Raw genomic sequence first — 26,164 nt, forward strand, 5'->3', positions numbered from 1 at the left:
TGAAACTGAGTTATTTGTAGTGAGATGGATGGACCTAGAGTATGTCATACAGAGTGAAGAGAGTCAGAAAGAGAAAAACAAATACCATATGCTAACACATATGTATGGAATCTAAAAAAAAACCAAAGTGGTTATGAAGAACCTAGGGGCAGGACAGGAATAAAGACACAGACGTAGAAAATGGACTTGAGGACACGGGGAGGGGAAGGGTAAGCTGGGACAAAGTGAGAGAGTAGCACTGACATATTTACACTACCAAATGTAAAACAGATAGCTAGTGGGAAGCAGCCACATAGCGCAGGGAGATCAGCTCGATGCTTTGTGACCACCTAGAGGGGTGGGATAGGTAGGGTGGAAGGGAGACGCAAGAGGGAGGAGATAAGGCGATATATGTATATGTATAGCTGATTCATGTTATTATAAAGCAGAAAGCAAAACACCATTGAAAAGCAACTATACTCCAATAAAGATGTTAAAAAAGTAAATAAATAAATAAAAAGCAAAAAAAAAGGAAATAAAAACTAAGACATTATTCTGCCATTCAGAGATAACTGCTGATGAAAACGGCTGTGTGTGTGTGTGTGTGTGTGTGTGTGTGTGCGTGTGTGTGTGAGAAAGAGAGAGAGAATAAAATTAGGAGTCATAGTGTATATGGGTTTGTGCCTGCTTGTTTCAGTTATTATATAAGCACTTTCCTGTGTCATTATATATTCCCTACAACATGAACTTTAATGACAGCAGGTATTCCATTATATTGGTATATATTAATACTTTTCACCATTCTGTGATCATTGAACATTTATTTTTAAAGTATGACGGTTACCCCCCATATTTTGGTTATAAAGAGAAAATATGCTTTGGAATTCACAGACAAAAGAAATAGAAGGACAAAGATTTCTAAAAATGTGAGTAAATCCATATTTTGAAGTAAGTAAATATCTGCAGCCAATCACAGGATGCAGAGATAAACACATGGTGCACGTGGATGGTTGGACTTTAAATAGAATAATGTGTCGCACTCCTTCAGCCCTGGTAGGTTCAGTGGTTTACAGGGAATGAATGGGCTGGGTTTGGACGGGATCCTATGATGAGCTCAATTGTAAAGAAGTACACAACACGTGGAAAAGCCAAAAGGCTGTGTGAGCTACAGTCAAGTAGCCAGTGCTTTTGTTCAGCAGGGAATAGACAGTATTTTGAAATGTATGTTGCTATGGACTCAGTCATAGCTAGAAGTTAACCTTCATGTTGAGAGTTTTATTACCATTATTTTAAACTATTCACTTACAAAAAACCCCAAAACTGTTTGCTAGAACCTTAACTTCATAGCTTACTTGCTCTACTACATATCTTTGAGAGAGAAAGAAATCTTTGAGCCAAAGCTGAGCAATGAACTCTACAGGTGCACTTACTTCACTTGCGATGTCTCTGGAGGCCTTGGCCATCCTGATGGGAATGGCATCTATCCGCATATCATAGCCTTTCTTCTTGACTTCTTCTAGGCCAAGTTTATAGAGTTTCTGAAATGGACATAAATCATCGTAAGTTTGATCTATAAAGTGCAGTGCAAGAAAAAATATATCATGCACCATGAATATATTGCTTACGTCACTGTAATTTATTTTGTTTTGTTTAGCGAGTAAAACTTCAGGGGTGTCTGGCATAATGTGGACCGTGGTTTTATCTTTATCCCAAGCTTCTGTATAGAGATGCTGAAAGAAACAAAAAAGGATGTGACAAGTACAGGCCAGTGATGAATCTGGTTCTTAATGAGAGTAAAGAGAGCCCACTCTGTGAGTCAGTACTTGTGACACCTTTACATCTAGGTGTCTCATATCAGTAAGAAGCACAACACTTATTTAATAACCACTTTAATATCAAGAAAAATAATTGAATGTGATTTTTCTTTTATCAAGACAGATTTCAGTGTTTACATACACACATACAAAAATTGATACCCCACTCAAGTAAAAAAAGGACTTACGTGATTCATGGTAATAGCGTTGTTTTTTGCCAAAACCATTGGGATGGAGTCCATAAGACTGGAAAACGTGAATTTATCTGGATGCTGACGGTAAACGTGGTCACTCAAAATCTGGGTAGCTCTCTTGTTCCTCTCATCCTCAATAGAGCCACTAGGTAACCAGCCAATGCCTTTAAGCCACTGAAGGTCAGCCTTGTACAAATTCTGAAATTATAAGTGATAAACCACTAAACATAAGCATAATGATATGCCTTAAAGAAATAAAAATTTGAATTATATTATATTATATATATAAATCAATGCTTGGATTCTTGAGAAATTTAAACATTTTGCTATGTCTTGCGAATCCACAAAATATTCAGATTAGAAACCTATTTTGAAAAACATTTTAAACTGAACATAGAGAACGACCCAACTCTACTAGATCAACAGTCTAGAGGTTTCCATCAAAGCAATCAGTGCTTTGCTGGTTCTTTCTTTTTGGAAATAATGATGCTCTCAGATGTCTGTGTGGCTGGATAGAGAGTGGGCATTATAGTCCAGGGAGGTAGAACTCAGTTGCGTAAACTCAACTCCCCTCATTTTGGGGGAACTTTGATACTTAAGAAAGCAGACATGGTGTTTTGTTTGTCAAAGGAAAATCTTATACTCACATCGCTCTGGAGGTCATAGGCCTGCCGAGCGTGCATGACGTCACTCTGGTCAGGCAGGCAGGTCCACTGGTGCAGGTAGTTCTTGTAGTCCACGTCACTGACCAAGGTCTGGCACTTCTTGGCCTGCACCACCCCCAGCATGTCCACTGGGCTGCTGAACTTGGTCTTCCACTTCTCAAAGTCCTTCTTGTACTCCCGGTCGCTCTGCATCTTGGCCACGTGCATGGACCACATCATCTTAGGGTCGTCTTTCACGTCCCGGGCTCCAATGTGATGGCCAAGCTGCTTCCGGTAACCATCTTTGTATTTGTACTGAGATGAAAATGCACCAATTAGATTTTTATTATAAGCCCGTAGAGGTCACAAGCCTGTACAACATCATCTTGCTTATATCACTGTTGTACGCTGACTTTTGCTAATAAGCACTAACTCAAGGCAATATCCTACCCTTTCCCCTAGAAGCTTATAGAGGTAATAAAATAGATGGAATTCATATAATTGTAGTGTATACCCCAAATCACCTCTGGCCTGGTAACAAGGAATAGTTCCGGGGACAGCAAATGCACACAGTGGAGAGGCCATGTGGACCAAGGGACTTGGAGAAATGGGTTAGGCACTAAAAGTACATCAGAAAAGAGATGCACTTGGTGACAAGATGTGTTTAATAAGTAGTAAAATGAGTGTCTGGTTCCTTTGAGGATGAAGTCAATGTCAAGGACTACTTACAGTAGCAACAGAAGAGAATTTCCTGTTTCATAATGGATTCAGGCATGCAGTGGTGGTGGCAAATTTTGGCATCATTTTGGAAACTGGTTATACTAGGGAAGCTGACCTAGCAGCCCAGTTGCTTAGAGCATGCTCCTAATAAAGTCATGGGTTCTCATGTCTCATGGACCAACAGTGTTGTTATTATTCCATGTCCAAAGACGTTGTCCTGGAATCCGAGCCAATTAACCAAAATACATGCTTCTAGTCTCAAAGATAACTGAGTGAGAAAGTATAAACGAGTTAGCAGAGGCAATGTAGTACAGTGGGAAGGAATGAGGTTGCCTGGAGTTTCAACTCCATCACCTACTAAGAGTTTGATTTTAGACAAGTTGCTTAAGCAACCCATAAAACACGGATAATCACAATCTTACATCCTAGGGTAATTATGAAAAAGAAGTGACATAATGCATATAACATTCTTAGCACAGATTTCTCAACACTTCTTGGTTATTGTTATTTTGTTATAATTATTGGCATAAATCCATTTGTAGGAAAGGTCCAACATACATAAACTAACATGAGTCACTAATATGATCTTCCAAAATAAAGGGCAGCATATTACCATATTCCCAAATAGGGGGTCTTGATTTTTAGAGCAGTGGTCTGTTCCTCAAGAACTCCCTGAGGTACCAGGAAAGGATGATGGTTTTATTCTGGGAGTTACAAGCCACAAGGCAGGAGCTAGTGTTAAGGGTGCAAGTTTGGGCTAGTCTGGCACTGATCAACTGCCTTCTTTCAAAGATCTTACAAGGGTGAACTGTAATGGCAAGTGTCATATGCATTTTTTGAATATTGTATATTAAAATGCTATATAAAGCTAGGCCCTGATTCTCACTGGGAGAACTTAAGTTTATGAGTCACACTTTCTATAAGCACTGTGACAATTTTTATATAAGCATCTCCAAGCCTGCAGCTACACTCTAACAAATTCCACATGAATGGGTCTTTCTCTATTTTTGGTGGATCAGCTTTCACTGAAGATACTGTGACTTAGTGGTTATAAAACATTTTTGTAAACATCAAATTTTTCATTTCCCTCAAAACTAGGTTTTTGAAAAACCCTACACAAATACATCAGGATATATTTCCAAAGGGCCAGGAAAGTTCTTTTAGAAGATTTAGTTCAGTGAATGTGTCACTTCAGACTGAGTACATACTAGGAGTAAAACTGACAACTCACATCACTGATTATGTTCCTGGAGGCCTTGGCTGCCACGATCGGTATGGCATCACTACGCAAGTCGTAGCCTTTCTTCTTTGCTTCTTCGTTGGCGAGTTTATACAGACTCTAAAATAGGGCAAAAAAAAAAAAAATCAGTTACATGTTGACATTCATATCCCAAAACGACAGAGGACTAAAATAATTCAACAAGTTCTACACGGGTAGGTGCCTGTAACAATGTCACTTTTGAGAGTTCTAAGCTTTCTGCGGTTTTGGCTGAAGTTGAGACTTAAACATGATACCTATATGGAATATGGCACCTTTGTTTTTTTGTTTCAAAACTTATGTTACATTAACCATATACAGATATTATTCATGGTTTTAAAACTTTTAGTTATAACAATGAATCAGTTTTGGAAAGAAATGGAAAAATTAAGCTGAAACTCATGGGCCTAAGGTGGCAAAATGTGGACAGGAGGGAAACTCATCGGATCCACATTTATTCTGCACCGACTCTGTGCCATGACTGTGCTTGCTACTGGGGAAACAAAGATGAATATGAGGCCTCTCCCATCTTCAAGGTTTCTGGGAGAACTGATGGAAAGACTGATAACCTGTGGAGCAAGCTGCCAAAAAGTCAGACCATGAAAGGTGCTTTAACCATATTATTAAGAACGAGTTCCACGGGACTTCCCTGGTGACGCAGTGGACAAGACTCCGTGGTCCCAATGCAGGGGGCCTGGGTTTGATCCCTGGTCAGGGAACTAGATCCCACATGCATGGCGCAACAAAGAGTTTGCATGCCACAGCTGGGGAGCCTGACTGCCGCAACTAAGGAGCCCACGAGCCGTGGCTGGGGAGCCCACCTGTCACAACTAAGACCCCATGCAAACAAATAAATACATAAATAAGTAAATATTTTTTAAAAAACAGATTGAATGTTAAGAAAAAAAAAGAACGAGCTCTAGGAAGGAGCAATTTATTCTGAATTGAAAATCAGGAAGTTTCCTCAGAGGGCATGACCTTGGCATTGGACCCTGAGTGATAAATATGGTTTCAATAGACTGAGATGGACGGTGGTCAAGGGCAGAGGAACTTCCATGAATCAAAGTACAGGGGAGTGAAAATGCAGGGGCATCAAGTGGGGGGTGGGGGTGGGGCAGTGCCAGAGGAAGTGGCAAAACAGGACTGAAAAGAATCAGGAGCTCAATAACAAAAAAACAAACAACCCAATCCAAAAATGGGCAGAAGAACTAAATAGACATTTCTCCAAAGAAGATATACAGATTGCCAACAAACACATGAAAGAATGCTCAACATCATTCATCATTAGAGAAATGCAAATCAAAACTACAATGAGATATCATCTCACACCGGTCAGATTGGCCATCATCAAAAACTCTAGAAACAATAAATGCTGGAGAGGCTGTGGAGAAAAGGGAATCCTCTTGCACTGCTGGTGGGAATGTAAATTGATACAGCCACTATGGAGAACAGTATGGAGGTTCCTTAAAAAACTACAAATAGAACTACCATACGACCCTGCAATCCCACTACTAGGCATATAACCTGAGAAAACCATAATTCAAAAAGTGTCATGTACCAAAATGTTCATTGCAGCTCTATTTACGATAGCCGGGACATGGAAGCAACCTAAGTGTCCATCAACAGATGAATGGATAAAGAAGATGTGGTACATATATATAATGGAATATTACTCAGCCATAAAAAGAAATGAAACTGAGTTATTTGTAAAGAGGTGGATGGACCTGGAGTCTGTCATACAGAGTGAAGTACGTCAGAAGGAGAAAAACAAATACCGTATGCTAACACATATATATGGACTCTAAGAAAAAAAAAATGTCATGAAGAGATTAGTGGTAGGATGGGTATAAAACACAGACCTACTAGAGCATGGACTTGAGGATATGGGGAGGGGGAAGGGTAAGCTGTGATGAAGTGAGAGAGTGGCATGGACATATATACACTACCAAAGGTAAATTAGATAGCTAGTGGGAAGCTGCCGCATAGCACAGGGAGATCAGCTCCGTGCTTGTGACCACCTAGAGGGGTGGGATAGGGAGGGTGGGAGGGAGGGTGACACAAGAGGGAAGAGATATGGGAACATATGTATATGTATAACTGATTCACTTTGTTGTAAAGGAAAAACTAACACACTCTTGTAAAACAGTTTTACTCCAATAAAGATGTTAAAAAAAAAAAAGAATCAGGAGTCAGGCTATGAAGGCCTAGTGCTAAGATAACTTTGTCCTTAATTCTATAGGACAAGGGAAACCAACAACAATCTTTCAGGAAGAGTGACATCATCAAATTTGCATTGTATCTTCCTATCCTAAATGAGAAAGAAACACAATAGAACTGAACTAAGCTGATAGAGAAAAGTCAGAGAAAGCAGACCAGGCGGGTTAGGCAATCGGTTCAGTCATTCTTCCTGGGCCTCTTCAAACCAAGGGCAACATACAACATCTCTGAGCTTTTACAGCAATGACAGAGTTGACAGTTCCAGAAATGCTGAGTGGCTAGTTACAGGGACCCTTTGTCTCTTAAAATATCTGCTCATATAGCACACGCTTTCCTGTAACACTATGGGACGTATAGTGCAGGTTTAGCTGAAAATTCTCTTAGTTTTGATTTGAGAGTGGGACTTGACAATTTTAGTTTGGGGTGACAATTAAGAGCTAGCTATATAAGCATTAAAATTATAGTTTGCACCCCTGAAAAATAAAATGACTTAAGGTGGTGGCTAATCAATTTAAATTCTCTCAGTTATATTCTGCAGAAGAGTAACAAGCTATTGACTTATGCTGTCAAAGAAACAATATTTTCCTTGCTGGTAGCACAAAGCTGGGAGAAATAACTAATACATCATCTGACAGAATCTTAGATTCACAAAAATCTCCACAGGCTTAAACCAATAGGCTCATTCTAAGAAAAAAATGCAGAGAGATAAATGTCAATCTTTGAACTGAGATTTAAGTTGCCAAATGTATAAATACAAGATAGAGGAAACCTAGCTTAAGCCCATGTAAGTTGTCTTAGGGTTCTGGGTGACCCCAAGTCCCACGCACACCAGCAGTGACACAGCCCCAAGGAGCCCCAAGGCACAGAGTGCAGAAATGGAGGGTAAATGTCCAGAAGAGGAAATGCAATGTCGACTGTACTCTACACTAGTCATTCCTCACTCGCAGGATTTTGTTTGGTTCTGAGAGTCGCATTCTAGCAGGGATGTCGTGTGAGGAATGCCCAGGAGCTTGGGATGTTTGGATTATACAGAGAACCTGGGGTGAAGTGGCAGCGGAGGCACATCGTGCCTATGGAGTTGGCACAGTTTGGTTCCGCATGGTCTTAGAGGATTATGTGGGTCTACAGAGAGAAACCATTGACCCAATACATGAGAAGCATCTTCTAAAGGAACTTTCCAGAACAAATAGGTTGATTTATGAGATAAGCACCTCATCACTGACAACATTTAAGCAAAGGCAGGATAACGACTTATTGGGTGGGGACTTCTGCACTAGAGGAGACTGACCTCTCAGCCTAAACATCTGTGCTTCTGATATGGGGGCACACGGCTCTATGCTCACAGAAAGTGAACAGGAAATGGGCTGGCTAATATATTTATATATTGACAGATCCCCTCTGTCTCTGTCTGTCTCTCCATGTTATTTGATTGTACTGTGATTTTAATCCTTGACTTAAATCTTGTACATTAAAAATCTTTAACTTTGACCCTAAAGTACAATTTAGGAAAAATAAGTCATATGTGGAAAATACACTTAGCACAGCTATGTAGCATAAGGAGGAGATAAACGTATTTCGGTCTGTTGCTAATTTCTTAAATTAATAAAAGAGGAAGGTCTAATTAATCTTCTGGTTACTGCTTAAATCATTCACTCTTATAATTTGCACTTCCGAAATGATAATATGTGTTACTTGAAGACCGATGTTTAGGTAAGCGAGAAATGAAAGAGTTGGTATTCACACGGAGCAAGAAAAGACATTCTTTACAAAGTTGTCATTTAGTATTACATCACCATGGAATGGATTAACTGAAATATGAAACACCATGCAAATGTCATAGAATTAGCATCTGCTCCCACCTCACTGTAGTTGATTTTGTTCCTTCTTGCCAGCGTAATCTCTGGTGTGTCTGGTGTGATGTGGATCTGGGTCTTGTCTTTGTCCCAGGCTTCCGTGTATAAATGCTAGCAAGGAAAATACAAAATGTCATCAGGAAAAAACTTCAGTGTATTGTTAATTGAAACTTCAAGGCCACAAGAACTTAATAAAGAGAAATAACAAAAGGTTACGTATTTTATACACATTATATATTTTACACATATCTTCAAGTAAAGTAACCAGTTCATAGTAGAACAGATATGTATGAGTACCTTCTGATACTCGGAATTGTATGTTAACAAAAGGAAATTTAGAATATCTTTTATACAGAGATGATTTTCCATAAAAATGTACCATTTTATCAAAACCATGAAATAACTACTGAAGTAAATGTTAAAATATAAAAGACATAGACATTAGGTAGACAGATATGGATAGATAGAGATAGACAGACAGATATCTTTTGTTGCTCACTGCTCTGTTTCTTTCTTCTCCTGATCATGCCTTTTCCTTTGGTTTAGCGTTAGGAGTCCTACCTTGGTTCTCTGAACTCTGAAGCCTCACCTTGTTCATAGTGATGGCGTTGTTCTTGGCCAACACTTGTTCCAGAGAATCAGTCACACTGGTAAACCTGAATCTGTCTGGAGGCTGGCGATAGATTTTATCACTCAAAATTGCAGTTGCCCTTTTGCATTTTTCCACATCCAAAGAGCCAATGGGAACCCAGCCGATGCCTCTCAGCCACTGGAGATCTGACTTGTACATATTCTGTTGATACAAATAGCCAATAAATATTTATCTCTGGCTTGGGAAAACATTTTCATCAAAAGGATATGAAATAAAGTAAGAACACTCTTGAAAACATAGTTTGGTGGACAGGCAGGTAACAGACAATATTCCTTTTCGGTCTGGAGGCTTTGACATTTAACACTCACAGGAAAAGAAGAAATGTTATGCCCCACTTGCAGGGGCTGGTGAGTTTGGTGCCACTTATCCAAGGGGTGTTAATTCACTGATTTCCCACCTTTGCACGTCATTACGATGCTCAGTACTCACGTCGCTCTGGAGGTCATAGGCCTGCCGAGCGTGCATGACATCACTCTGGTCAGGCAGGCAGGTCCACCGGTGCAGGTAGTTCTTGTAATCTATGTCACTGACCAAGGTCTGGCACTTCTTGGCCTGCAGCACCCCCAGCATGTCCACTGGGCTGCTGAACTTGGTCTTCCACTTCTCAAAGTCCTTCTTGTACTCCCGGTCACTCTGGATCTTGGCCACGTGCATGGACCACATCATCTTGGGGTCATCATGTACCGCTCGGGCACCAATGTGATGGCCAAGCTGCTTACGATAATCTTCTTTGTATTTGAACTGGAAGAAGAAAAATACTGATAGTCACCTAGTATAACTTTTAGTATAAAATGATTAGTAGGCTCAGATTTTCCTATTCATTAACAACATGTTTTCTCCTGAATATGTAAATAATATGTGTGACTACATCTTGTAAACCATTTAGAAAATAAAGCTTGTATATGTATACAGAAAAGACAATAAAAATTAAGACATGATTCTGCCATTCAGTGATAACTGCTGATGAAAATGCCTCTTTGTGGATGTGTGCGTGTGTGTGTGTGTGTGTTTGTGAGAGAGAGAGAGAGAGAGAGAGAGAGAGAGAGAGAGAGAGAGAGAGAGAGAGAGAGAGAAAGAATAAAATTAGGAGTCATACTGTATATGGGTTTGCACCTGCTTATTTCAGTTATTATATAAGCATTTTCCTGTGTCATTATATATTCCCTATAAACATAAATTTTAAAGACAGCTGGTATTCCATTATATTGGTATATATTAATACTTTTCACCATTCTGTGATCATTGAACATTTATTTTTAAAGTATGACGGTTACCCCCCATATTTTGGCTATAAAGAGAAAATATGCTTTGGAATTCACAGACAAAAGAAATAGAAGGACAAAGATTTCTAAAAATGTGAGTAAATCCATATTTTGAAGTAAGTAAATATCTGCAGCCAATCACAGGATGCAGAGATAAACACATGGTGCATGTGGATGGTTGGACTTTAAATAGAATAATGTGTCCCATTCCTTCAGCCTTTGTAGGGTCAGTGGTTTACAGGGAATCAATGGGCTGGGTTTGGATGGGATCCTATGATGAGCTCAATTGTAAAGAAGTACACAACATGTGGAAAAGCCAAAAGGCTGTGTGAGCTACAGTCAAGTAGCCATTGCTTTTGTTCAGCAGGGAATAGACAGTATTTTGAAATGCATGTTGCTATGGATTCAGTCATAGCTAGAAGTTAACCTTTATGTTGAGAGTTTTATTACCTTTTTTTTTTTTGCAGTATGCGGGCCTCTCACTGTTGTGGCCTCTCCTGTTGCGGAGCACAGGCTCCGGACGCACAGGCTCAGCGGCCATGGCTCACGGGCCCAGCCGCTCTGCGGCATGTGGGATCTTCCTGGACCGGGGCACGAACCCGGATCACCTGCATCAGCAGGCGGACTCTCAACCACTGAGCCACAAGGGAAGCCCCTATCATTATTTTAAACTATTTACTTACAAAAAAAACCCAAAACTGTTTGCTAGAACCTTAACTTCATAGCTTACTTGCTCTACTACATATCTTTGAGAGAGAAAGAAATCTTTGAGCCAAAGCTGAGCAATGAACTCTACAGGTGCACTTACTTCACTTGCGATGTCTCTGGAGGCCTTGGCCATCCTGATGGGAATGGCATCTATCCGCATATCATAGCCTTTCTTCTTGACTTCTTCTAGGCCAAGTTTATAGAGTTTCTGAAATGGACATAAATCATCGTAAGTTTGATCTATAAAGTGCAGTGCAAGAAAAAATATATCATGCACCATGAATATATTGCTTACGTCACTGTAATTTATTTTGTTTTGTTTAGCGAGTAAAACTTCAGGGGTGTCTGGCATAATGTGGACCGTGGTTTTATCTTTATCCCAAGCTTCTGTATAGAGATGCTGAAAGAAACAAAAAAGGATGTGACAAGTACAGGCCAGTGATGAATCTGGTTCTTAATGAGAGTAAAGAGAGCCCACTCTGTGAGTCAGTACTTGTGACACCTTTACATCTAGGTGTCTCATATCAGTAAGAAGCACAACACTTACTTAATAACCACTTTAATATCAAGAAAAATAATTGAATGTGATTTTTCTTTTATCAAGACAGATTTCAGTGTTTACATACACACATACAAAAATTGATACACCACTCAAGTAAAAAAAGGACTTACGTGATTCATGGTAATAGCGTTGTTTTTTGCCAAAACCATTGGGATGGAGTCCATAAGACTGGAAAACGTGAATTTATCTGGATGCTGACGGTAAACGTGGTCACTCAAAATCTGGGTAGCTCTCTTGTTCCTCTCATTATCAATAGAGCCACTAGGTAACCAGCCAATGCCTTTGAGCCACTGAAGGTCGGCCTTGTACAAATTCTGAAATTATAAGTGATAAACCACTAAACATAAGCATAATGATATGCCTTAAAGAAATAAAAATTTGAATTATAATACATTATACTATATTATATATATAAATCAATGCTTGGATTCTTGAGAAATTTAAACATTTTGCTATGTCTTGCGAATCCACAAAATATTCAGATTAGAAACCTATTTTGAAAAACATTTTAAACTGAACATAGAGAACGACCCAACTCTACTAGATCAACAGTCTAGAGGTTTCCATCAAAGTAATCAGTGCTTTGCTGGTTCTTTCTTTTTGGAAATAATGATGCTCTCAGATGTCTGTGTGGCTGGATAGAGAGTGGGCATTAGTCCAGGGAGGTAGAACTCAGTTGTGTAAACTCAACTCCCCTCATTTTGGGGGAACGTTGATACTTAGGAAAGCAGACATGGTGTTTTGTTTGTCAAAGGAAAATCTTATACTCACATCGCTCTGGAGGTCATAGGCCTGCCGAGCATGCATGACGTCACTCTGGTCAGGCAGGCAGGTCCACCGGTGCAGGTAGTTCTTGTAATCTATGTCACTGACCAATGTCTGGCACTTCTTGGCCTGCAGCACCCCCAGCATGTCCACTGGGCTGCTGAACTTGGTCTTCCACTTCTCAAAGTCCTTCTTGTACTCCCGGTCACTCTGGATCTTGGCCACATGCATGGACCACATCATCTTGGGGTCATCTTTGATGTCCCGGGCTCCAATGTGGTGGCCAAGCTGCTTGCGAAAAGCTTCCTTGTACTTGTACTAAAGGAAAAAAAAAGAAACCATGTCTTATTCTTTTTAAGATTAACTTACATTACTATCTTTGTGGCAAATTACAGAGAACATTAATTCCAAATATCACCAAGGGTAGAGAGCCACAGATTTAAGGGTTTTTTTGATAGGAAAGATTAAAGGCTAAATCCTACAAATTCCATACATAATAAATGCATCCTTGAATTTATCCTCATCTCACACTGCGTCCCTGGGGATCATTTCACTATGTTTTAATTTGTTACTTGGAGGACTCTGTTCAATTTAAAATTAAATTGAGACTGCTTTGCAGTGAAAATTGCAATCCAATCAATACAAACAAGGGAGAAAGTCTTACTTCGCTGGCAATTTCTCGGGATGCTTTTGCTGCTTTGAGTGGTATGGCATCAACGGGAAGATCATAACCTTTTTTCCTCAGCTCCTCATAACCCATTCGGTAGAGTTTCTGTTAAGAGATGAAAATCACTTTGAAAAAAGCTATTTTCCATGAACATCTGCATCATAATGAATCCAAAGTGCTAAATATTTTAAGAGCTCATGAGGATAGTACAGTATGTGCTCTAGAATACTCAAATGTAATTGGAAATTATGCTCATTGATTGCTGATGATCCTGTTTTAAACTTGAAAGCTCTTCAATTACTTAGATCAATAAAATTAAATGTCAGCTCTTCCCAAATATTTATGAGAATGAGACAGACAGAAGTAAATTGGTAGAGAAATGAAATGAAATTATCATTTAGGTGCTGTTTTCCAATTAACTTTGAATGTTTCATTAGAAGTTTTTGTTAGAAAAGAACAATGCCTTTTTTTAAAAAATGAATTTAATTTTATTTATTTTTTTTGGCTGTGTTGGGTCTTCGTTGCTGTGCACGGGCTTTCTCTAGTTGCAGCGAGTGGCGGCTACTCTTCGTTTCAATGCGTGGGCTTCTCATTGTGGTGGCTTCTCTTGTTGTGGAGCATGGGCTCTAGGTACGCAGGCTTCAGTAATTGTGGCATGTGGGCTCAGTAGTTGTGGCTCACAGGCTCTAGAGCGCAGGCTTGGTAGCTGTGGCGCATGGGCTCAGTTGCTCCATGGCATGTGGGATCCTTCTGGACCAGGGCTTGAACCCATGTCCCTGGCATTAGCAGGTGGATTCCCAACCACTGCACCACCAGGAAAGCCCAAGAGCAATGCCTTTTCCCACCTCTAGTGGGGGAAAATCACACTTAACGGACTACGTAGCTAACACATTGTGAAACAGAGTTTATTTCACAATATAGGGCTGTCCAAAAGTAGGATACACATTTTTAGGTAAGAAACAAAGTCCTTCAGAATTTTTAAAATGTAAGATTTTTTTAAGGAAAGTTTAAATATTGAATTTAAAAAGCTTAAGTGAAATAATGTGCTTCTTCAGATTTGTTACATAATTAAATAATTGAGAATCTAATTTAATGCACTTCATTTAGAAACCAGATTGTTTAAAGTACCTATTGATCTTGGACTTGTTTTTATATTTTAGTCCTTTGTGTCATTACTCCAGTACATTATTTAAGCTAAAGTGTTTGTATTAGAATTTAGAACTTGTCTTTAAAATATTAATTTTTACATCCATTATTTTTTAGGAGATTATGCCATGATGACAATAAAAATAAAAATGAAATTATCCTGCATGAGTTTTTTTTTTTTTGGTGCATGAGTTTTGTGTGTGTGTGTGTGCAAGAGTTTTTTATGCTCACTCATTGAAATTTTATTGAATTTCATGCATATCAGGCACTATACTAGCTAAGCACTGCAGATCAAATATGAATTGTCTCTGCTCCCAAGAAGTTCTTATCCACATAGGGAAGAGCTATACAAACCATTACATTATGACAACATGCGTAATAATGGACTATAATGAGCAGAGAGCACATCCCTCCAACTCTATCTGACATAGGGAGTGCCAATTATTTGGATGTTCAGGCTTAAAATCACTAAATGAGGACTCTAAGTCACTTGTAGTTTGTTAATTAAAATGATTCAAGTATTCAAAATAAATTCCAAATAAATTCACTGCCTTAGACGCAATTAAAATGAGCTTTCTGGGCTTCCCTGGTGGCGCAGTGGTTGGGAGTCCGCCTGCCGATGAAGGGGACGCGGGTTCATGCCCCAGTCCGGGAGGATCCCACGTGCCGCGGAGCGGCTGGGCCCGTGAGCCATGGCCGCTGAGCCTGTGCGTCCGGAGCCTGTGCTCCGCAACGGGAGAGGCCACAACAGTGAGAGGCCCACTACCACCAAAAAAAAAAAAAAGAGCTTTCTGGGGGCTTCCCTCGTGGCACAGTGGTTGGGACTCCACGCTCCTAATGTAGGGGGTCCGGGTTTGATCCCTGGTCTAGGAACTAGATCCCATATGCATGCCGCAACTAAGAGTTCACATACCACAATAAGGAGCCCGTGTGTGGCAACTAAGGAGCCCGCCTGCTGCAACTAAGACCCAGTGCAACCAAATAAAAATAAATAAATATTTTAAAAAATAAAAATAAAATGAGCTTTCTGAAAACACATGCTGAATTTGGAAACTTACATCACTTGTATTGATTAAGTTTGCTTTAGCCAGAATAATGTCAGGTGTATCAGGCATGATGTGGATTTGAGTCTTGTCCTTGTCCCAAGCTTCGCTATAAAGTCTCTAAAATGAGAAATAAGTGTTTTTCAGTGGTGCTGTAAGATTAGTGAGTGACATATTTAACTTCAAACAGTATTACTGATTCATCTAAATTAAGCATCACAATAGCATAAGCAGATAACATAAGCAGAAAATATAGTATTTTTTGACTCATCTGAGACATAACTGCCTTCAAAAATATAGATTATGGATTATTTTTTCAAAGTTACAACTAACCTGCCTGTAAGAAATCAACCCAAGTATTTAAAGCCTTTACCAACATCATCAAATGGAGCAGCAGTTCTCCACCTGTTGGATTGTACAAGTCTCCTTCAGTGTTTAACTGGGGGACAGCCCTTATCTTCTGAAAAGGTGACATATTCAGGGAATCTCTATATATTAGGGAGTCTCATTTCCTATGTGGCTTATTATATAGTTATACCTCATAATTATTTGGGAGGATTAGGATTCCCCCAAAGGATTTTGTATGAGATTTATCAAAGCCTCTTGTATGTCCCGGGGTCATCATTCATCTTTCTTCAACAGAAGACAGAGGGACCCAAACAAAAATCTCATTGATTTATTAAAAGTAGGGAGTGGGGCTTCCCTGGTGGCGCAGTGGTTGAGAATCCGCCTGTCGATGCAGGGGACATGGGTTCGTGCCCTGGTCCGGGAGGATCCCACATGCCGCGGAGCGGCTGGGCCCGTGAGCCATGGCCGCTGAGCCTGCGCGTCCGGAGCCTGTGCTCCGCAACAGGAGAGGCCACAACAGTGAGAGGCCCACGTACCACAAAAAAAAAAAAAAAAAAAAAAAAAACCAAAAAACTAGGGAGTGAAAGTCTGATGAAAAAATGTGTTTACATTGTCAGAGAACCTTCCCACAGGATACTTATCTATTACAAAAGGACAAAATAGTAACCACACAGTGGAGAAAGCTGGCGACACCATTTCACCCAAGTAATCAAAGTTAAAATGATCAGTAATGGGACAGATTGACATTATGTGCCTATATGGAGGAGGATGCAACATGTGCTATCCTGCCAAAAATAGAAAACCTGAATCTAATCATGAGGAAACACTAGACAAACCCAAATTTAGGGAAGTTCTACAAAACAACTGGCCTGTACTCTTCACAAATGTCAAGGACTTGGAAGACAAAGAACTGAGGAACCAGTCCAGATTAAAGGAGACTAAAGACATGACAAGTAAATTCAACGTGTGGTCTTGGACTGGATCCTGGATCAGAAAAGAATTTTTACTTTCTATAAAGGACACCTGTGGTAAAATTGAGTAAATTCTGTAGACTAGTGTTATTTCAATACTACTTTCCTGATTTTGATCATTGCACTGTGGTTATCTAAGAGAATGTTCTTATTTTCAGGAAATACACATTTAGGGATAGAGTGGCATCAGGAAGCAACTTATACACATACATATACAGACACACACACACACACACACACACACACACAGAGCAAAGAGAATGAGGTGAGAGGGGGAGAAAGAGAAAAAGGCAAAAGTGACAAAATGCTAATAATTGCGGAATCCGGGTGAAAAGATATATATATGTATGTAGATGCACATACATAAATTATTTGTACTATTTTCAACTTTTCTGTATACCTGAAATTATTTCAATATAAAAAGATTTTAAAGTCTCATTGGTTCCTTGGACTTATCAATTTCTCTTTGAGGTGTGCAGTGTGGGGTGTGAGGGGTTGGCACTTTTCTCCTTCCTGAACATGCTTACTATGGTCCATGTAACCCAGAGGAGCCAATTAAGACATTCAGGACTACAACAAACCAAGGCTTGTGAATTTCCATATACCTTTATCCTGGTTTTGGACTAACCCTTCTGATTAAGAAAGATCAGAGTTTCTCAACCTCAGCACTATTGGTGCTGTATACCGGATGATTCTTTGTTGTGAGAGAACTGTCCTGACTTCTATCCACTAGATGCCAGTAGCATGCCACCCTCCAGTTATGACAAGGTCTCTGCGTGCTGCCAAATGTCCCCTGTGGGACAAAATTGTCCCTGGTTGGGAACCACCAGATAAATAGATAACTCTATACTCTATGACATTTCCACTGTGCCTGTGTAAGGTACTGAGAATATCTCCCCCTCATATACTCTATCCCAACAAAATCTGGGTCTTTAATGCACTCAAGTTTCAAAGAAAAAAATACATTCGATAGCTTTTTCTTTATGATTTGGATAAATAAATAAGCAAGATTTGGGTGACAAAATTTATACTAACCCATTTTTACATGATCCAGTGTAGGGTAACTGATAATTCAAATGAAGTAACCAAATAAAAAAGCATTATGCTGTGTGATGCGATGCTGTGCTGTTCTACTAATTTATTAAGCAAATACTATTGAGCACCTACCAGGTATCAGGCACTATAATTTCTTTTATTTATTTCTGAAGAGTTACTCACATCACTCCTATTTTTGGCATTTGTCTTTGCCAGAACTATGTCCATGGCATCAGGAATGCTGGTGAACTTGTTTCTGTCTGGAGGCTGGCGATATTTCTTCTCACTGATGATTTTTGAAGCCCGTTTGTTCTTTTCTGCCTCCAAAGAACCCAGGGGACTCCATCCTATGCCTCTCAGCCACTCAAGGTCAGACTTATACAAATTCTGTGAAAATACAAAGCAAACCATCAAAATTCCAACCTCATCTGGACCCTTGACTCAAGTGATTCTATGCATTACAAACAGATGCATTTTAGATATTCAATAATAATTTATCTATCTAGTTTCAGTCTGTCTACGGTTAAATGGCTACTCATATGAGATATGAAGTACTACATAAATTATGAGATTTAGTAGAAACTGACCTCACTCTGTAGCTCATAAACCTTTTTAGCTTGAATAACGTCATTCTGGTCAGGCAGGCAGGTCCACCGGTGCAGGTAGTTCTTGTAGTCTATGTCACTGACCAAGGCCTGGCACTTCTTGGCCAGCACCACTCCCAACATGTCCACTGGGCTGCTGAACTTGGTTTTCCACTTCTCAAAGTCCTTCTTGTATTCCCTTTCACTCTGCATTTTGGCTACATTCATGGACAACACAAGCTTTGGATCATCTTGCAGACTCCGGAATCCAATATGGTGGCCAACTTGCTTGCGGTAGCCTTGTTTATATTTAAACTGAAATCAGAGGAAACAGTTCTCTTATTAACATAAACACAGGGCAAGTTAAACTCAGTTTGTTTTGTTTGCATGTTTGTTTTCCAAAACTGAGAATTTCATTTAACTTAATAAGAAATGTGGAAACTTAAGTGGAAGCTTCCAAAAAAACATAATGTAGCTGAGTATCAGGATAGGTTATGATGAGAAATTAAATTCAACTAGAGGTAGAAATATATATTGGGATGTGCTAGACATTGTGTATGCTGACTCTAGGGTAGCATTTGATAAAGCTCTTGTGATATCCTTATGGGAATGATGGAAAATTATGGCTGAATGGCAAAAAAAAAAAAAAAAAAAAAAAATTGGGAAGATTCAGGACTTGATGAACAGGCCTAATAGTGTAGATTAATTTATTAAGCAGCAGGGTTTTTTAGTGGTTTGTCATATAATTATGTCACATAAACTTGGCCTGTTCAGGATCCATATCTTCATGCACACAAAAACAGATAAACATGTTAAATTAGAAACAAAATTCCACAAGATCTCAATATATTGCCAAGATAGGTCAAAATGAACTACATAAATGTAAGAAATAGTGAAATCTAGTATTTAGATTCAATTGGGAAAAACTGCATTATTGTTGGATGACAATGACAAGAGGGATAATAATAATGAGAGGAATAATAGCATTTACTTGATACCAGATGCTGAACATACATTACACTTCACAGCAGTAGGTTCTACTCTCTCGACACCCAGCTTCATGGTTATGTCTACTAAAAATACTCAAGAGTTTACGTGGATTATAAGCTCAATGTGGGCAATCTGACAAAGTTGCTTTTAAAAAAGTAGATTTTTGTAAGAGATTCTGTAGGGGTACAGATAAAGGCAAATCAGAAGCTCATTTGCTTGGCCTGACCTGAAACAGGAAAACAACACCAAGTTTTGAGGTACTCTATTTTGAGAGGGGTTTTGAAAAAATAGAATAAATCACAAGTGGAATGGTCAGAGGATTGAAGAACCTATAAAGCTAAAACCAAAGGAGAATAAGAAACTTGAAACGATTGAAGGGGTATCAGGTGAAAGAGGAAATATGCTACTTTTGTGGTGTTCTAAAACACAGACCTAGGGCTGATCAGTAACATGTTCGAAATAAGGAAATAGATAGCATCAATTAGAGATGATCCAGCAAGGAAACAACCTGCCCTGAAGGACACAAAAATTCTTATATTTATAAGTATCCAGAGACCAGTTGGAATGGAGAGAAGGTAGGATGCTGAGTGGGAGATTAGATTAAATAAGCTTTAAGTTATCTTCTAACTCTAAATTCTATGATTCTAACTTATTAACTTGAGTACTCATAAAAAATAGCTCTACTCTCCTTAGATTGTATAGATACAAGAACCATTTGAAACTGAGAGGAGATACAATCTCTACAATGGTGGGAAATTCGTTTATTGGTAATTTAATTTTACCGTAAGATTTCGAAAGTTTCTAACAGATTTACGTGACTATCAAATATTGTGTTGTTAGGAAAGTACTGACACAATTTAATTTCCTAAACTATCTTTACCTCATGGGGAGCACTAACATTAAATGAAAATGAGTTTACTTTCTGGGGACCGTTCAAGCATCACTACTGCTTTAGGTTCATTACCACATCTATTCATTTTAATGAAGTATTGACCTGCAAGCCGGAGGGTGGGTAATAACACGTCATCTAATTAATTCTCAACACTTCTGGAGTGCCACAGATAAACTGAATTGGAGAGAAACTTCCCTTATATTCTTAGAATTTATTGTCAGATTCTATTTTTTTAAATCTTTTTAATATTGGAGTATAGCTCATTAAGAATGTTGTGATAGTTTCAAGTGCACAGCAAAGCGACTCATCCATACATAAACATGTATCCATTCTTGCCCAGACTGCCCTCCCATCCAGGCTACCACATAACATTGAGCAGAGTTCCCTGTGCTAAACAGTAGGTCCTTGTTGGTTATCCATTTTAAAAATAGCAGTCTGGGGCTTCCCTGGTGGCGCAGTGGTTGAGAATCCGCCTGCCGATGCAGGAGACACGGGTTCGTGCCCTGGTCCGGGAAGATCCCACATGCCGCGGAGCACCTAAGCCCGTGAGCCATGGCCGCTGGGCCTGCGCGTCCGGAGCCTGTGCTCCGCAACGGGAGAGGCCACAACAGTGAGAGGCCCGCATACCGCAAAAAAAAAAAAAAAAAAAAATAGCAGTCTGTACATGTCAATCCCAAACTCCCTAACTATCCCTTCCCTCCCCCCTTCCCCCCAGTAACCGTAAGTTCATTCTCTAAGTCTGTGAGTCCGTTTCTGTTTTGTAAATACGTTCATTTGTATCATTTCTTTTTAGATTCCGCATATAAGCGATATCATACAATATTTCTCCTTCTCTGACTTACTTCACTCAGTATGACAATCTCTAGGTCTTTGCTGCAAATGGCATTATTTCATTCTTTTTTATGACTAATATTCCATTGCATATAGGTACCACATCTTCTTTATGTCAGATTCTGCCTTTAGACATGCTTTCTCTCCAAACCAAATCCTTGTTTTGCTTTGTTTCAAAGATTTTGATTAAGAGGTTGTGCTTCCCTATGAAATTCTGGTAATTTATTCTCTATAACCAAAGTTCTCTGAATTTTTGGTGCTTAATTTTTGGGGTTAACAAAATTATATGTTTTAGTGTTTGCAGAATATCTAAGTTGAATACTTATAAAAATTTAATTGATCAATAGGAACTATATCCAGTTTATTTATCAAATTTACTACCCTTTCCAATCATAAATAGAAGTTGCCTTGGGAATTCCCTGGCTGTCCAGTGGTCAGGACTCGGCGCTGTCACTGCCATGGCCTGAGGTCAATGCCTGGTCGGGGAACTAAGATCCCACAAACTGTGTGCGGCCAAAAAAAAAAAAAAAAAAAAAAGAAGAAGTTGCCTTGGAGAGCGAATATCCTTGTTTTATGAACTTTCGACCAGATATCCATGGGAAAGTTAAGTCCTCTGGATCTTAAACCTAAATTCCTGCCACCTTCTGTATTTTCTATACCCTGAGCCGATTTATTATAATTATGTAAATGCAAGGGTGGACTAAATAGAAAGAATTGGAAGCTAATTTTAAATATGTGCAAAAAAAAATCTATTAACATTAGGTTGTTGAGGTTATTTATTATCTGGCACTTTGAATTTGTCTAAAATAGACAAATAGAAACCAGGAAAATTATTTGCAGGCAAGCAGGGGAAAACAGAAATCTCTGGTTCTTTTGTAATGTCTAGAAACATCATGTCTTAGTGTAATGCATCTTGTAGGTCCTCTGGCTCAGTCTCTGTCCAGGCAGCCCCTTTTTTGATATTCGATCAGTGAGAAACAAGAGTGAATTTTGGGTAAGTGAAGAGGGTAGGAGAAGATGAAGGGGACGGCATTACATTTTGAAAGGTAGGGCCTATCTGTGAAAATCATTACCAGCATGAAGATACTGGATTCAGATAACAGTATATCCTCACAGAAGTCAAACAATACTTACATCACTAGCAATGTCTCTTGAAGCTTTGGCCAACTGTACAGAAATCGCATCAACTGGGAGATCATAGCCTTTCTTCAAAGCTTCTTCCCATCCAAGTTTATAGAGTTTCTGAAAATTAAAGAAATTTTTCAGCATTATTCAGTGTATATTAAAACCCAAACAGATTATTGAACAAAAGTGTACCTAAAGAGGAGACATCAGATTTAAACATCACCTATCTTATCTCTAAAGATATGGATAAAAACAAAAGCAAGCTGTTTCACAGAGCAATGACTTAGCATCACATGATCTGGCTTCTTTTTTTTTTTTTTTTTTTTTGCCTCTGAGACTCACTCCCCACCCCCTTGGCAGTGCAGTTGATCACGTCCTTCTCTGTTCAGACACAATATGGTCATATCAAGAATATTAGGTAGATTCCCTTTGCAGTTAAGTACAGTCTAGTCTCACTATTTTGATTACAGATGTTAAATTGATTTTTTTTAAAGGGTCAGGTAACATATTTTAATTATCTAAATGATAAAAGTAATAGATAATGAAATGCCTTTTGTAAAGTACAATAAATAAGTTAATCTTTTTAAATCAAATTTATTGAATGGATGCACATATACTGTCCAGTTAAAACTGGACAGTAATAAAAATAACTGAAGGTCATCCAGTGCTTACTATGTGCCAGGCACTGTGATGAGAGCCCTTCATGGAATTTCTCATTTGGTCCTCACAGCAATTCAATGTCATAGGCACTTTTATGGTCCCAGTTTTAGGGATGAGGAAACTAAGGTTTAGACCCAATATTACACAATTCATAAATGGCAAAGCCAAAGGTCATACCAGGTCTGTTTGGTGCAATTTTTTCTTTCAACAGCTATTTATCAATTTTCTATACTGCGCCACACACAATGAGTACTGAAATAAACAAAACAGGCACGATGCTTACTCCATGGGATATATAATCACAGCCAAAGCGCTTGCTTTAAACCACCATAAACTGCAACATCCCTATGCTAACCAGTTTGAGTCATTCATTTCCACTGCTTCAGCATTTACATCAATTATATACCATGACATCATTTAAAACGTTCAGTTAGTTTCAAGCAAAATTTTTATGTAGCTTTACCTGACTGTAGTGTGTTTGATTTTGCTTGGCTTGTAAAATATCTGGTGTATCTGGCATCACATGAATCTTGGTTTTATCTTTGTTCCAATCAACGGTGTATAGGTACTAGAAAGTTAAAAAGCATACATTTAAAATTTAATAACTTTTTAGGACAAACAAGAAAGAAAAAATATAACAATATTTGAAAGTACTCAATATATATTAGATTAAGTTAATTTAGTAACTAAAGTAGTATATGAGGGGCTTCCCTGGTGGTGCAGTGGTTGAGAATCTGCCTGCTAATGCAGGGGACACATGTTCGAGCCCTGGTCTGGGAGGATCCCACATGCCGCGGAGCAATTAGGCCCGTGAGCCACAACTACTAAGCCTGCGCATCTGGACCCTGTGTTCCGCAACAAGAGAGGCCGCGATAGTGAGAGGCCTGCACACCGCGATGAAGAACGGCCCCCGCTTGCCACAACTAGAGAAAGCCCTCACACAGAAACGAAGACCCAACACAGCAAAAATAAATTAATTAATAAACTCCTACCCCCAACACCTTCTTTAAAAAAAAAAAAAAAGACCTGAGTTACCGATCAAAATTTAAAAATAAAGTAATATATGATTCAGAAAAGACACCAAAAATAAACTCAGACTTAAAAAAATAATTTAAAAGAACAAATAATTTCTAACTTAATTAGAAGGGCAAGTAAAATAAAAATAAGAGGTAGGGGGCAGAAGAAAATGGTGTAGGGGAGTGCTCTGGTACTGTTTGCCACTGCATAGAAGTGGTGGGCCCAAATTAAATTTTCCAAACAAGAACCAGAGACTGCTAGCCCTGTCTGGCTGGGAGCTACAAGGAAGGATAGCTGTTCTGTCTACCTTGTTCATGGTATGCGCATTCTGCTTGGCAAGAACCATGTCCATGGAGTCATTCAGCTTCTTAAACTGGAAGTTGCTAGGGTGCTGGCGGTATTTCTGATCACTGGCATTTTCAGTTGCTTTCTTGGCTTTCTCCACTTCTAGGGAACCAGCTGGACTCCAGCCAAGCCCTTTGTACCAGTCATTGTAGTCCTGCTTATATTCATTCTATAAAGAGAAGAAGCACATTCTACTTTATCTTATCAATTTAGATACAAAACTGTGGCACGGGAGCCTGCAATCTCCCTTCTCATGCTAAGAATGCAACCATCACTCAGAAAGAGGACAGCCTTACATCACTCTGTATGTGATTCATATTCTTGGACAGCTGGATGTTCATGGAGTCTGGAAGGAGGATGTACTTGTGAATCAGGTGCTTGTAGTTGGTGTTGGTGATGTTGGCTTGGGCATCCTTGGCGGCTGTGACACTGAGCATGTCGGCAGGGGTATGGTAGCTGGTCTTGGTTTTCTCATAGTTTTTCTTGTACTCCCGATCAGATTGCATCTTGGCCACTTGCATGGAATGGACTAATTTGGGATCATCCTCAAGACTGCGGAAACCAACCATCTTCCCCCTCTCCTTTTCATAGTTGAGTTTGTATTTATACTGTGAAGAAAAATTTGAATATTTATTCAGAGCAATTCCCTTGACCAGAAATCATTCTAGTGTCAATATTCTGTATTTCATTAAAAGGGATACTTTAACAGAATTCTACAGTTCACAAAACACTTTTTTCACATTTATTTGTGTAAGTTGATCATCACAACTATACCTTGTGAGGTAGACAGCAAAGTTATTGTTACTGCCCCCATTTTAGAGAACAGTAAGCTGAGGCCAGAGGGGTGAGTGACTTGCTAAAGTCATTAAAGCTTAGAACATGGATCTTGTGATGATACACCACCCAGATTTTCACACATACACTGTTGTTAAAGAACATTTAGTAGGTAATAAGTATACAGCAAATGAGAGAAAAAAAATGTTCTAAGCAGTTTAATGTTGCCCTGAAAAATTATCCAGCCAGTCTTTCACTGATGAGAAGAGGCTTAGTTATGAGATACACAGTATAATTTTAGGGTAGCTTTATATTTGTGGGGCTTTTTTCTTTTAAGACTCTCTACTCTGGTATAATGGGGAAGAAATTTTACTATTTATCACCAAGTTTCCTCTTTCATGGGGAGATCCTGATGCATGGAAAACTTCTTATTCTGCCTATCTCTTGTGGGTTTGGGTGTACAAGTTAGGGGTTAGGAGCTGGGAGAGCCAAATGACTCAGCACAATAGAGGGAGAAGTTTTGAGTTCTCAGGACAATGTAGGAATGGGATAGGGATGGGTAGGTAGGAAAAATGAAGAGCAGAGATGGAAGAGGAAAGAGAAAGTAGACCTGGGGGATGGCTAAGGAATGAGTGTTCTGAATGTGCTCCTCTCATTACCCCCAAATCATTAAATGTTCACTGTGAGTGGATTTCCTGTGGAAACAACCAAATGAAAGAATTGAGTTTCATAAAGGTGATGTGTTATGGCAATGGTGTGTTGGCACACCAGCTCTCTGGGGGAAAAAAGCCCTAATTTGTAGTGTTTGCCAATTTCTGCAATGTAAATACTCCCATTGTGGTTGATATCAAGCTACCAATAGTTTAAAAACTGGTTTTCAAAATTCATGATTATTTAATAATCAGCTATCATGAGCACAAAAGATCAGGACCCCCAGCACACCACTTACTGGGCATCCTTTTAGGAAGACAGAGACTAATAGGCAGAGGCAAGAACAACACAAGTCTTAAGAAAACTTAGTGAAGGGTTTTGGATTTCTACTGGCCATAGCCTTGGTGATGGAGTACAAAGGTGGTCATAATGTGGCTGGCATTCTGTTTTTTCAGAA

The 26,164-nt window shown here is 39.2% G+C and overlaps 1 protein-coding gene across 38 annotated transcripts in view; it reads right to left on the minus strand.

Moving 5' to 3' along the window:
- The window catches only part of NEB (nebulin), a 229,531-nt gene that overhangs the window by 136,852 nt on the left and 66,515 nt on the right, over positions 1–26,164 (minus strand). For 37 of the 38 annotated variants that reach the window (XM_067026025.1, XM_067026024.1, XM_067026026.1 and 34 more), the window contains 20 exons: positions 24,579–24,890; positions 24,245–24,451; positions 23,384–23,488; positions 22,270–22,377; positions 18,426–18,737; positions 18,022–18,225; positions 15,500–15,604; positions 13,293–13,400; positions 12,635–12,946; positions 11,974–12,177; positions 11,597–11,701; positions 11,402–11,509; positions 9,761–10,072; positions 9,269–9,472; positions 8,686–8,790; positions 4,583–4,690; positions 2,635–2,946; positions 1,982–2,185; positions 1,605–1,709; positions 1,410–1,517 (listed from right to left, as the gene is read on the minus strand). In XM_067026025.1, the coding sequence (XP_066882126.1) occupies positions 1,410–1,517; positions 1,605–1,709; positions 1,982–2,185; positions 2,635–2,946; positions 4,583–4,690; positions 8,686–8,790; positions 9,269–9,472; positions 9,761–10,072; positions 11,402–11,509; positions 11,597–11,701; positions 11,974–12,177; positions 12,635–12,946; positions 13,293–13,400; positions 15,500–15,604; positions 18,022–18,225; positions 18,426–18,737; positions 22,270–22,377; positions 23,384–23,488; positions 24,245–24,451; positions 24,579–24,890 (3,648 nt within the window). The remainder of the gene's footprint in view (positions 1–1,409; positions 1,518–1,604; positions 1,710–1,981; positions 2,186–2,634; positions 2,947–4,582; positions 4,691–8,685; positions 8,791–9,268; positions 9,473–9,760; positions 10,073–11,401; positions 11,510–11,596; positions 11,702–11,973; positions 12,178–12,634; positions 12,947–13,292; positions 13,401–15,499; positions 15,605–18,021; positions 18,226–18,425; positions 18,738–22,269; positions 22,378–23,383; positions 23,489–24,244; positions 24,452–24,578; positions 24,891–26,164) is intronic. The other variant, XM_067026027.1, reaches the window with a different exon arrangement.

Source organism: Kogia breviceps, chromosome 2 (genome assembly GCF_026419965.1).
Source record: "Kogia breviceps isolate mKogBre1 chromosome 2, mKogBre1 haplotype 1, whole genome shotgun sequence".
Classification (NCBI taxonomy): Eukaryota; Metazoa; Chordata; class Mammalia; order Artiodactyla; family Physeteridae; genus Kogia; species Kogia breviceps.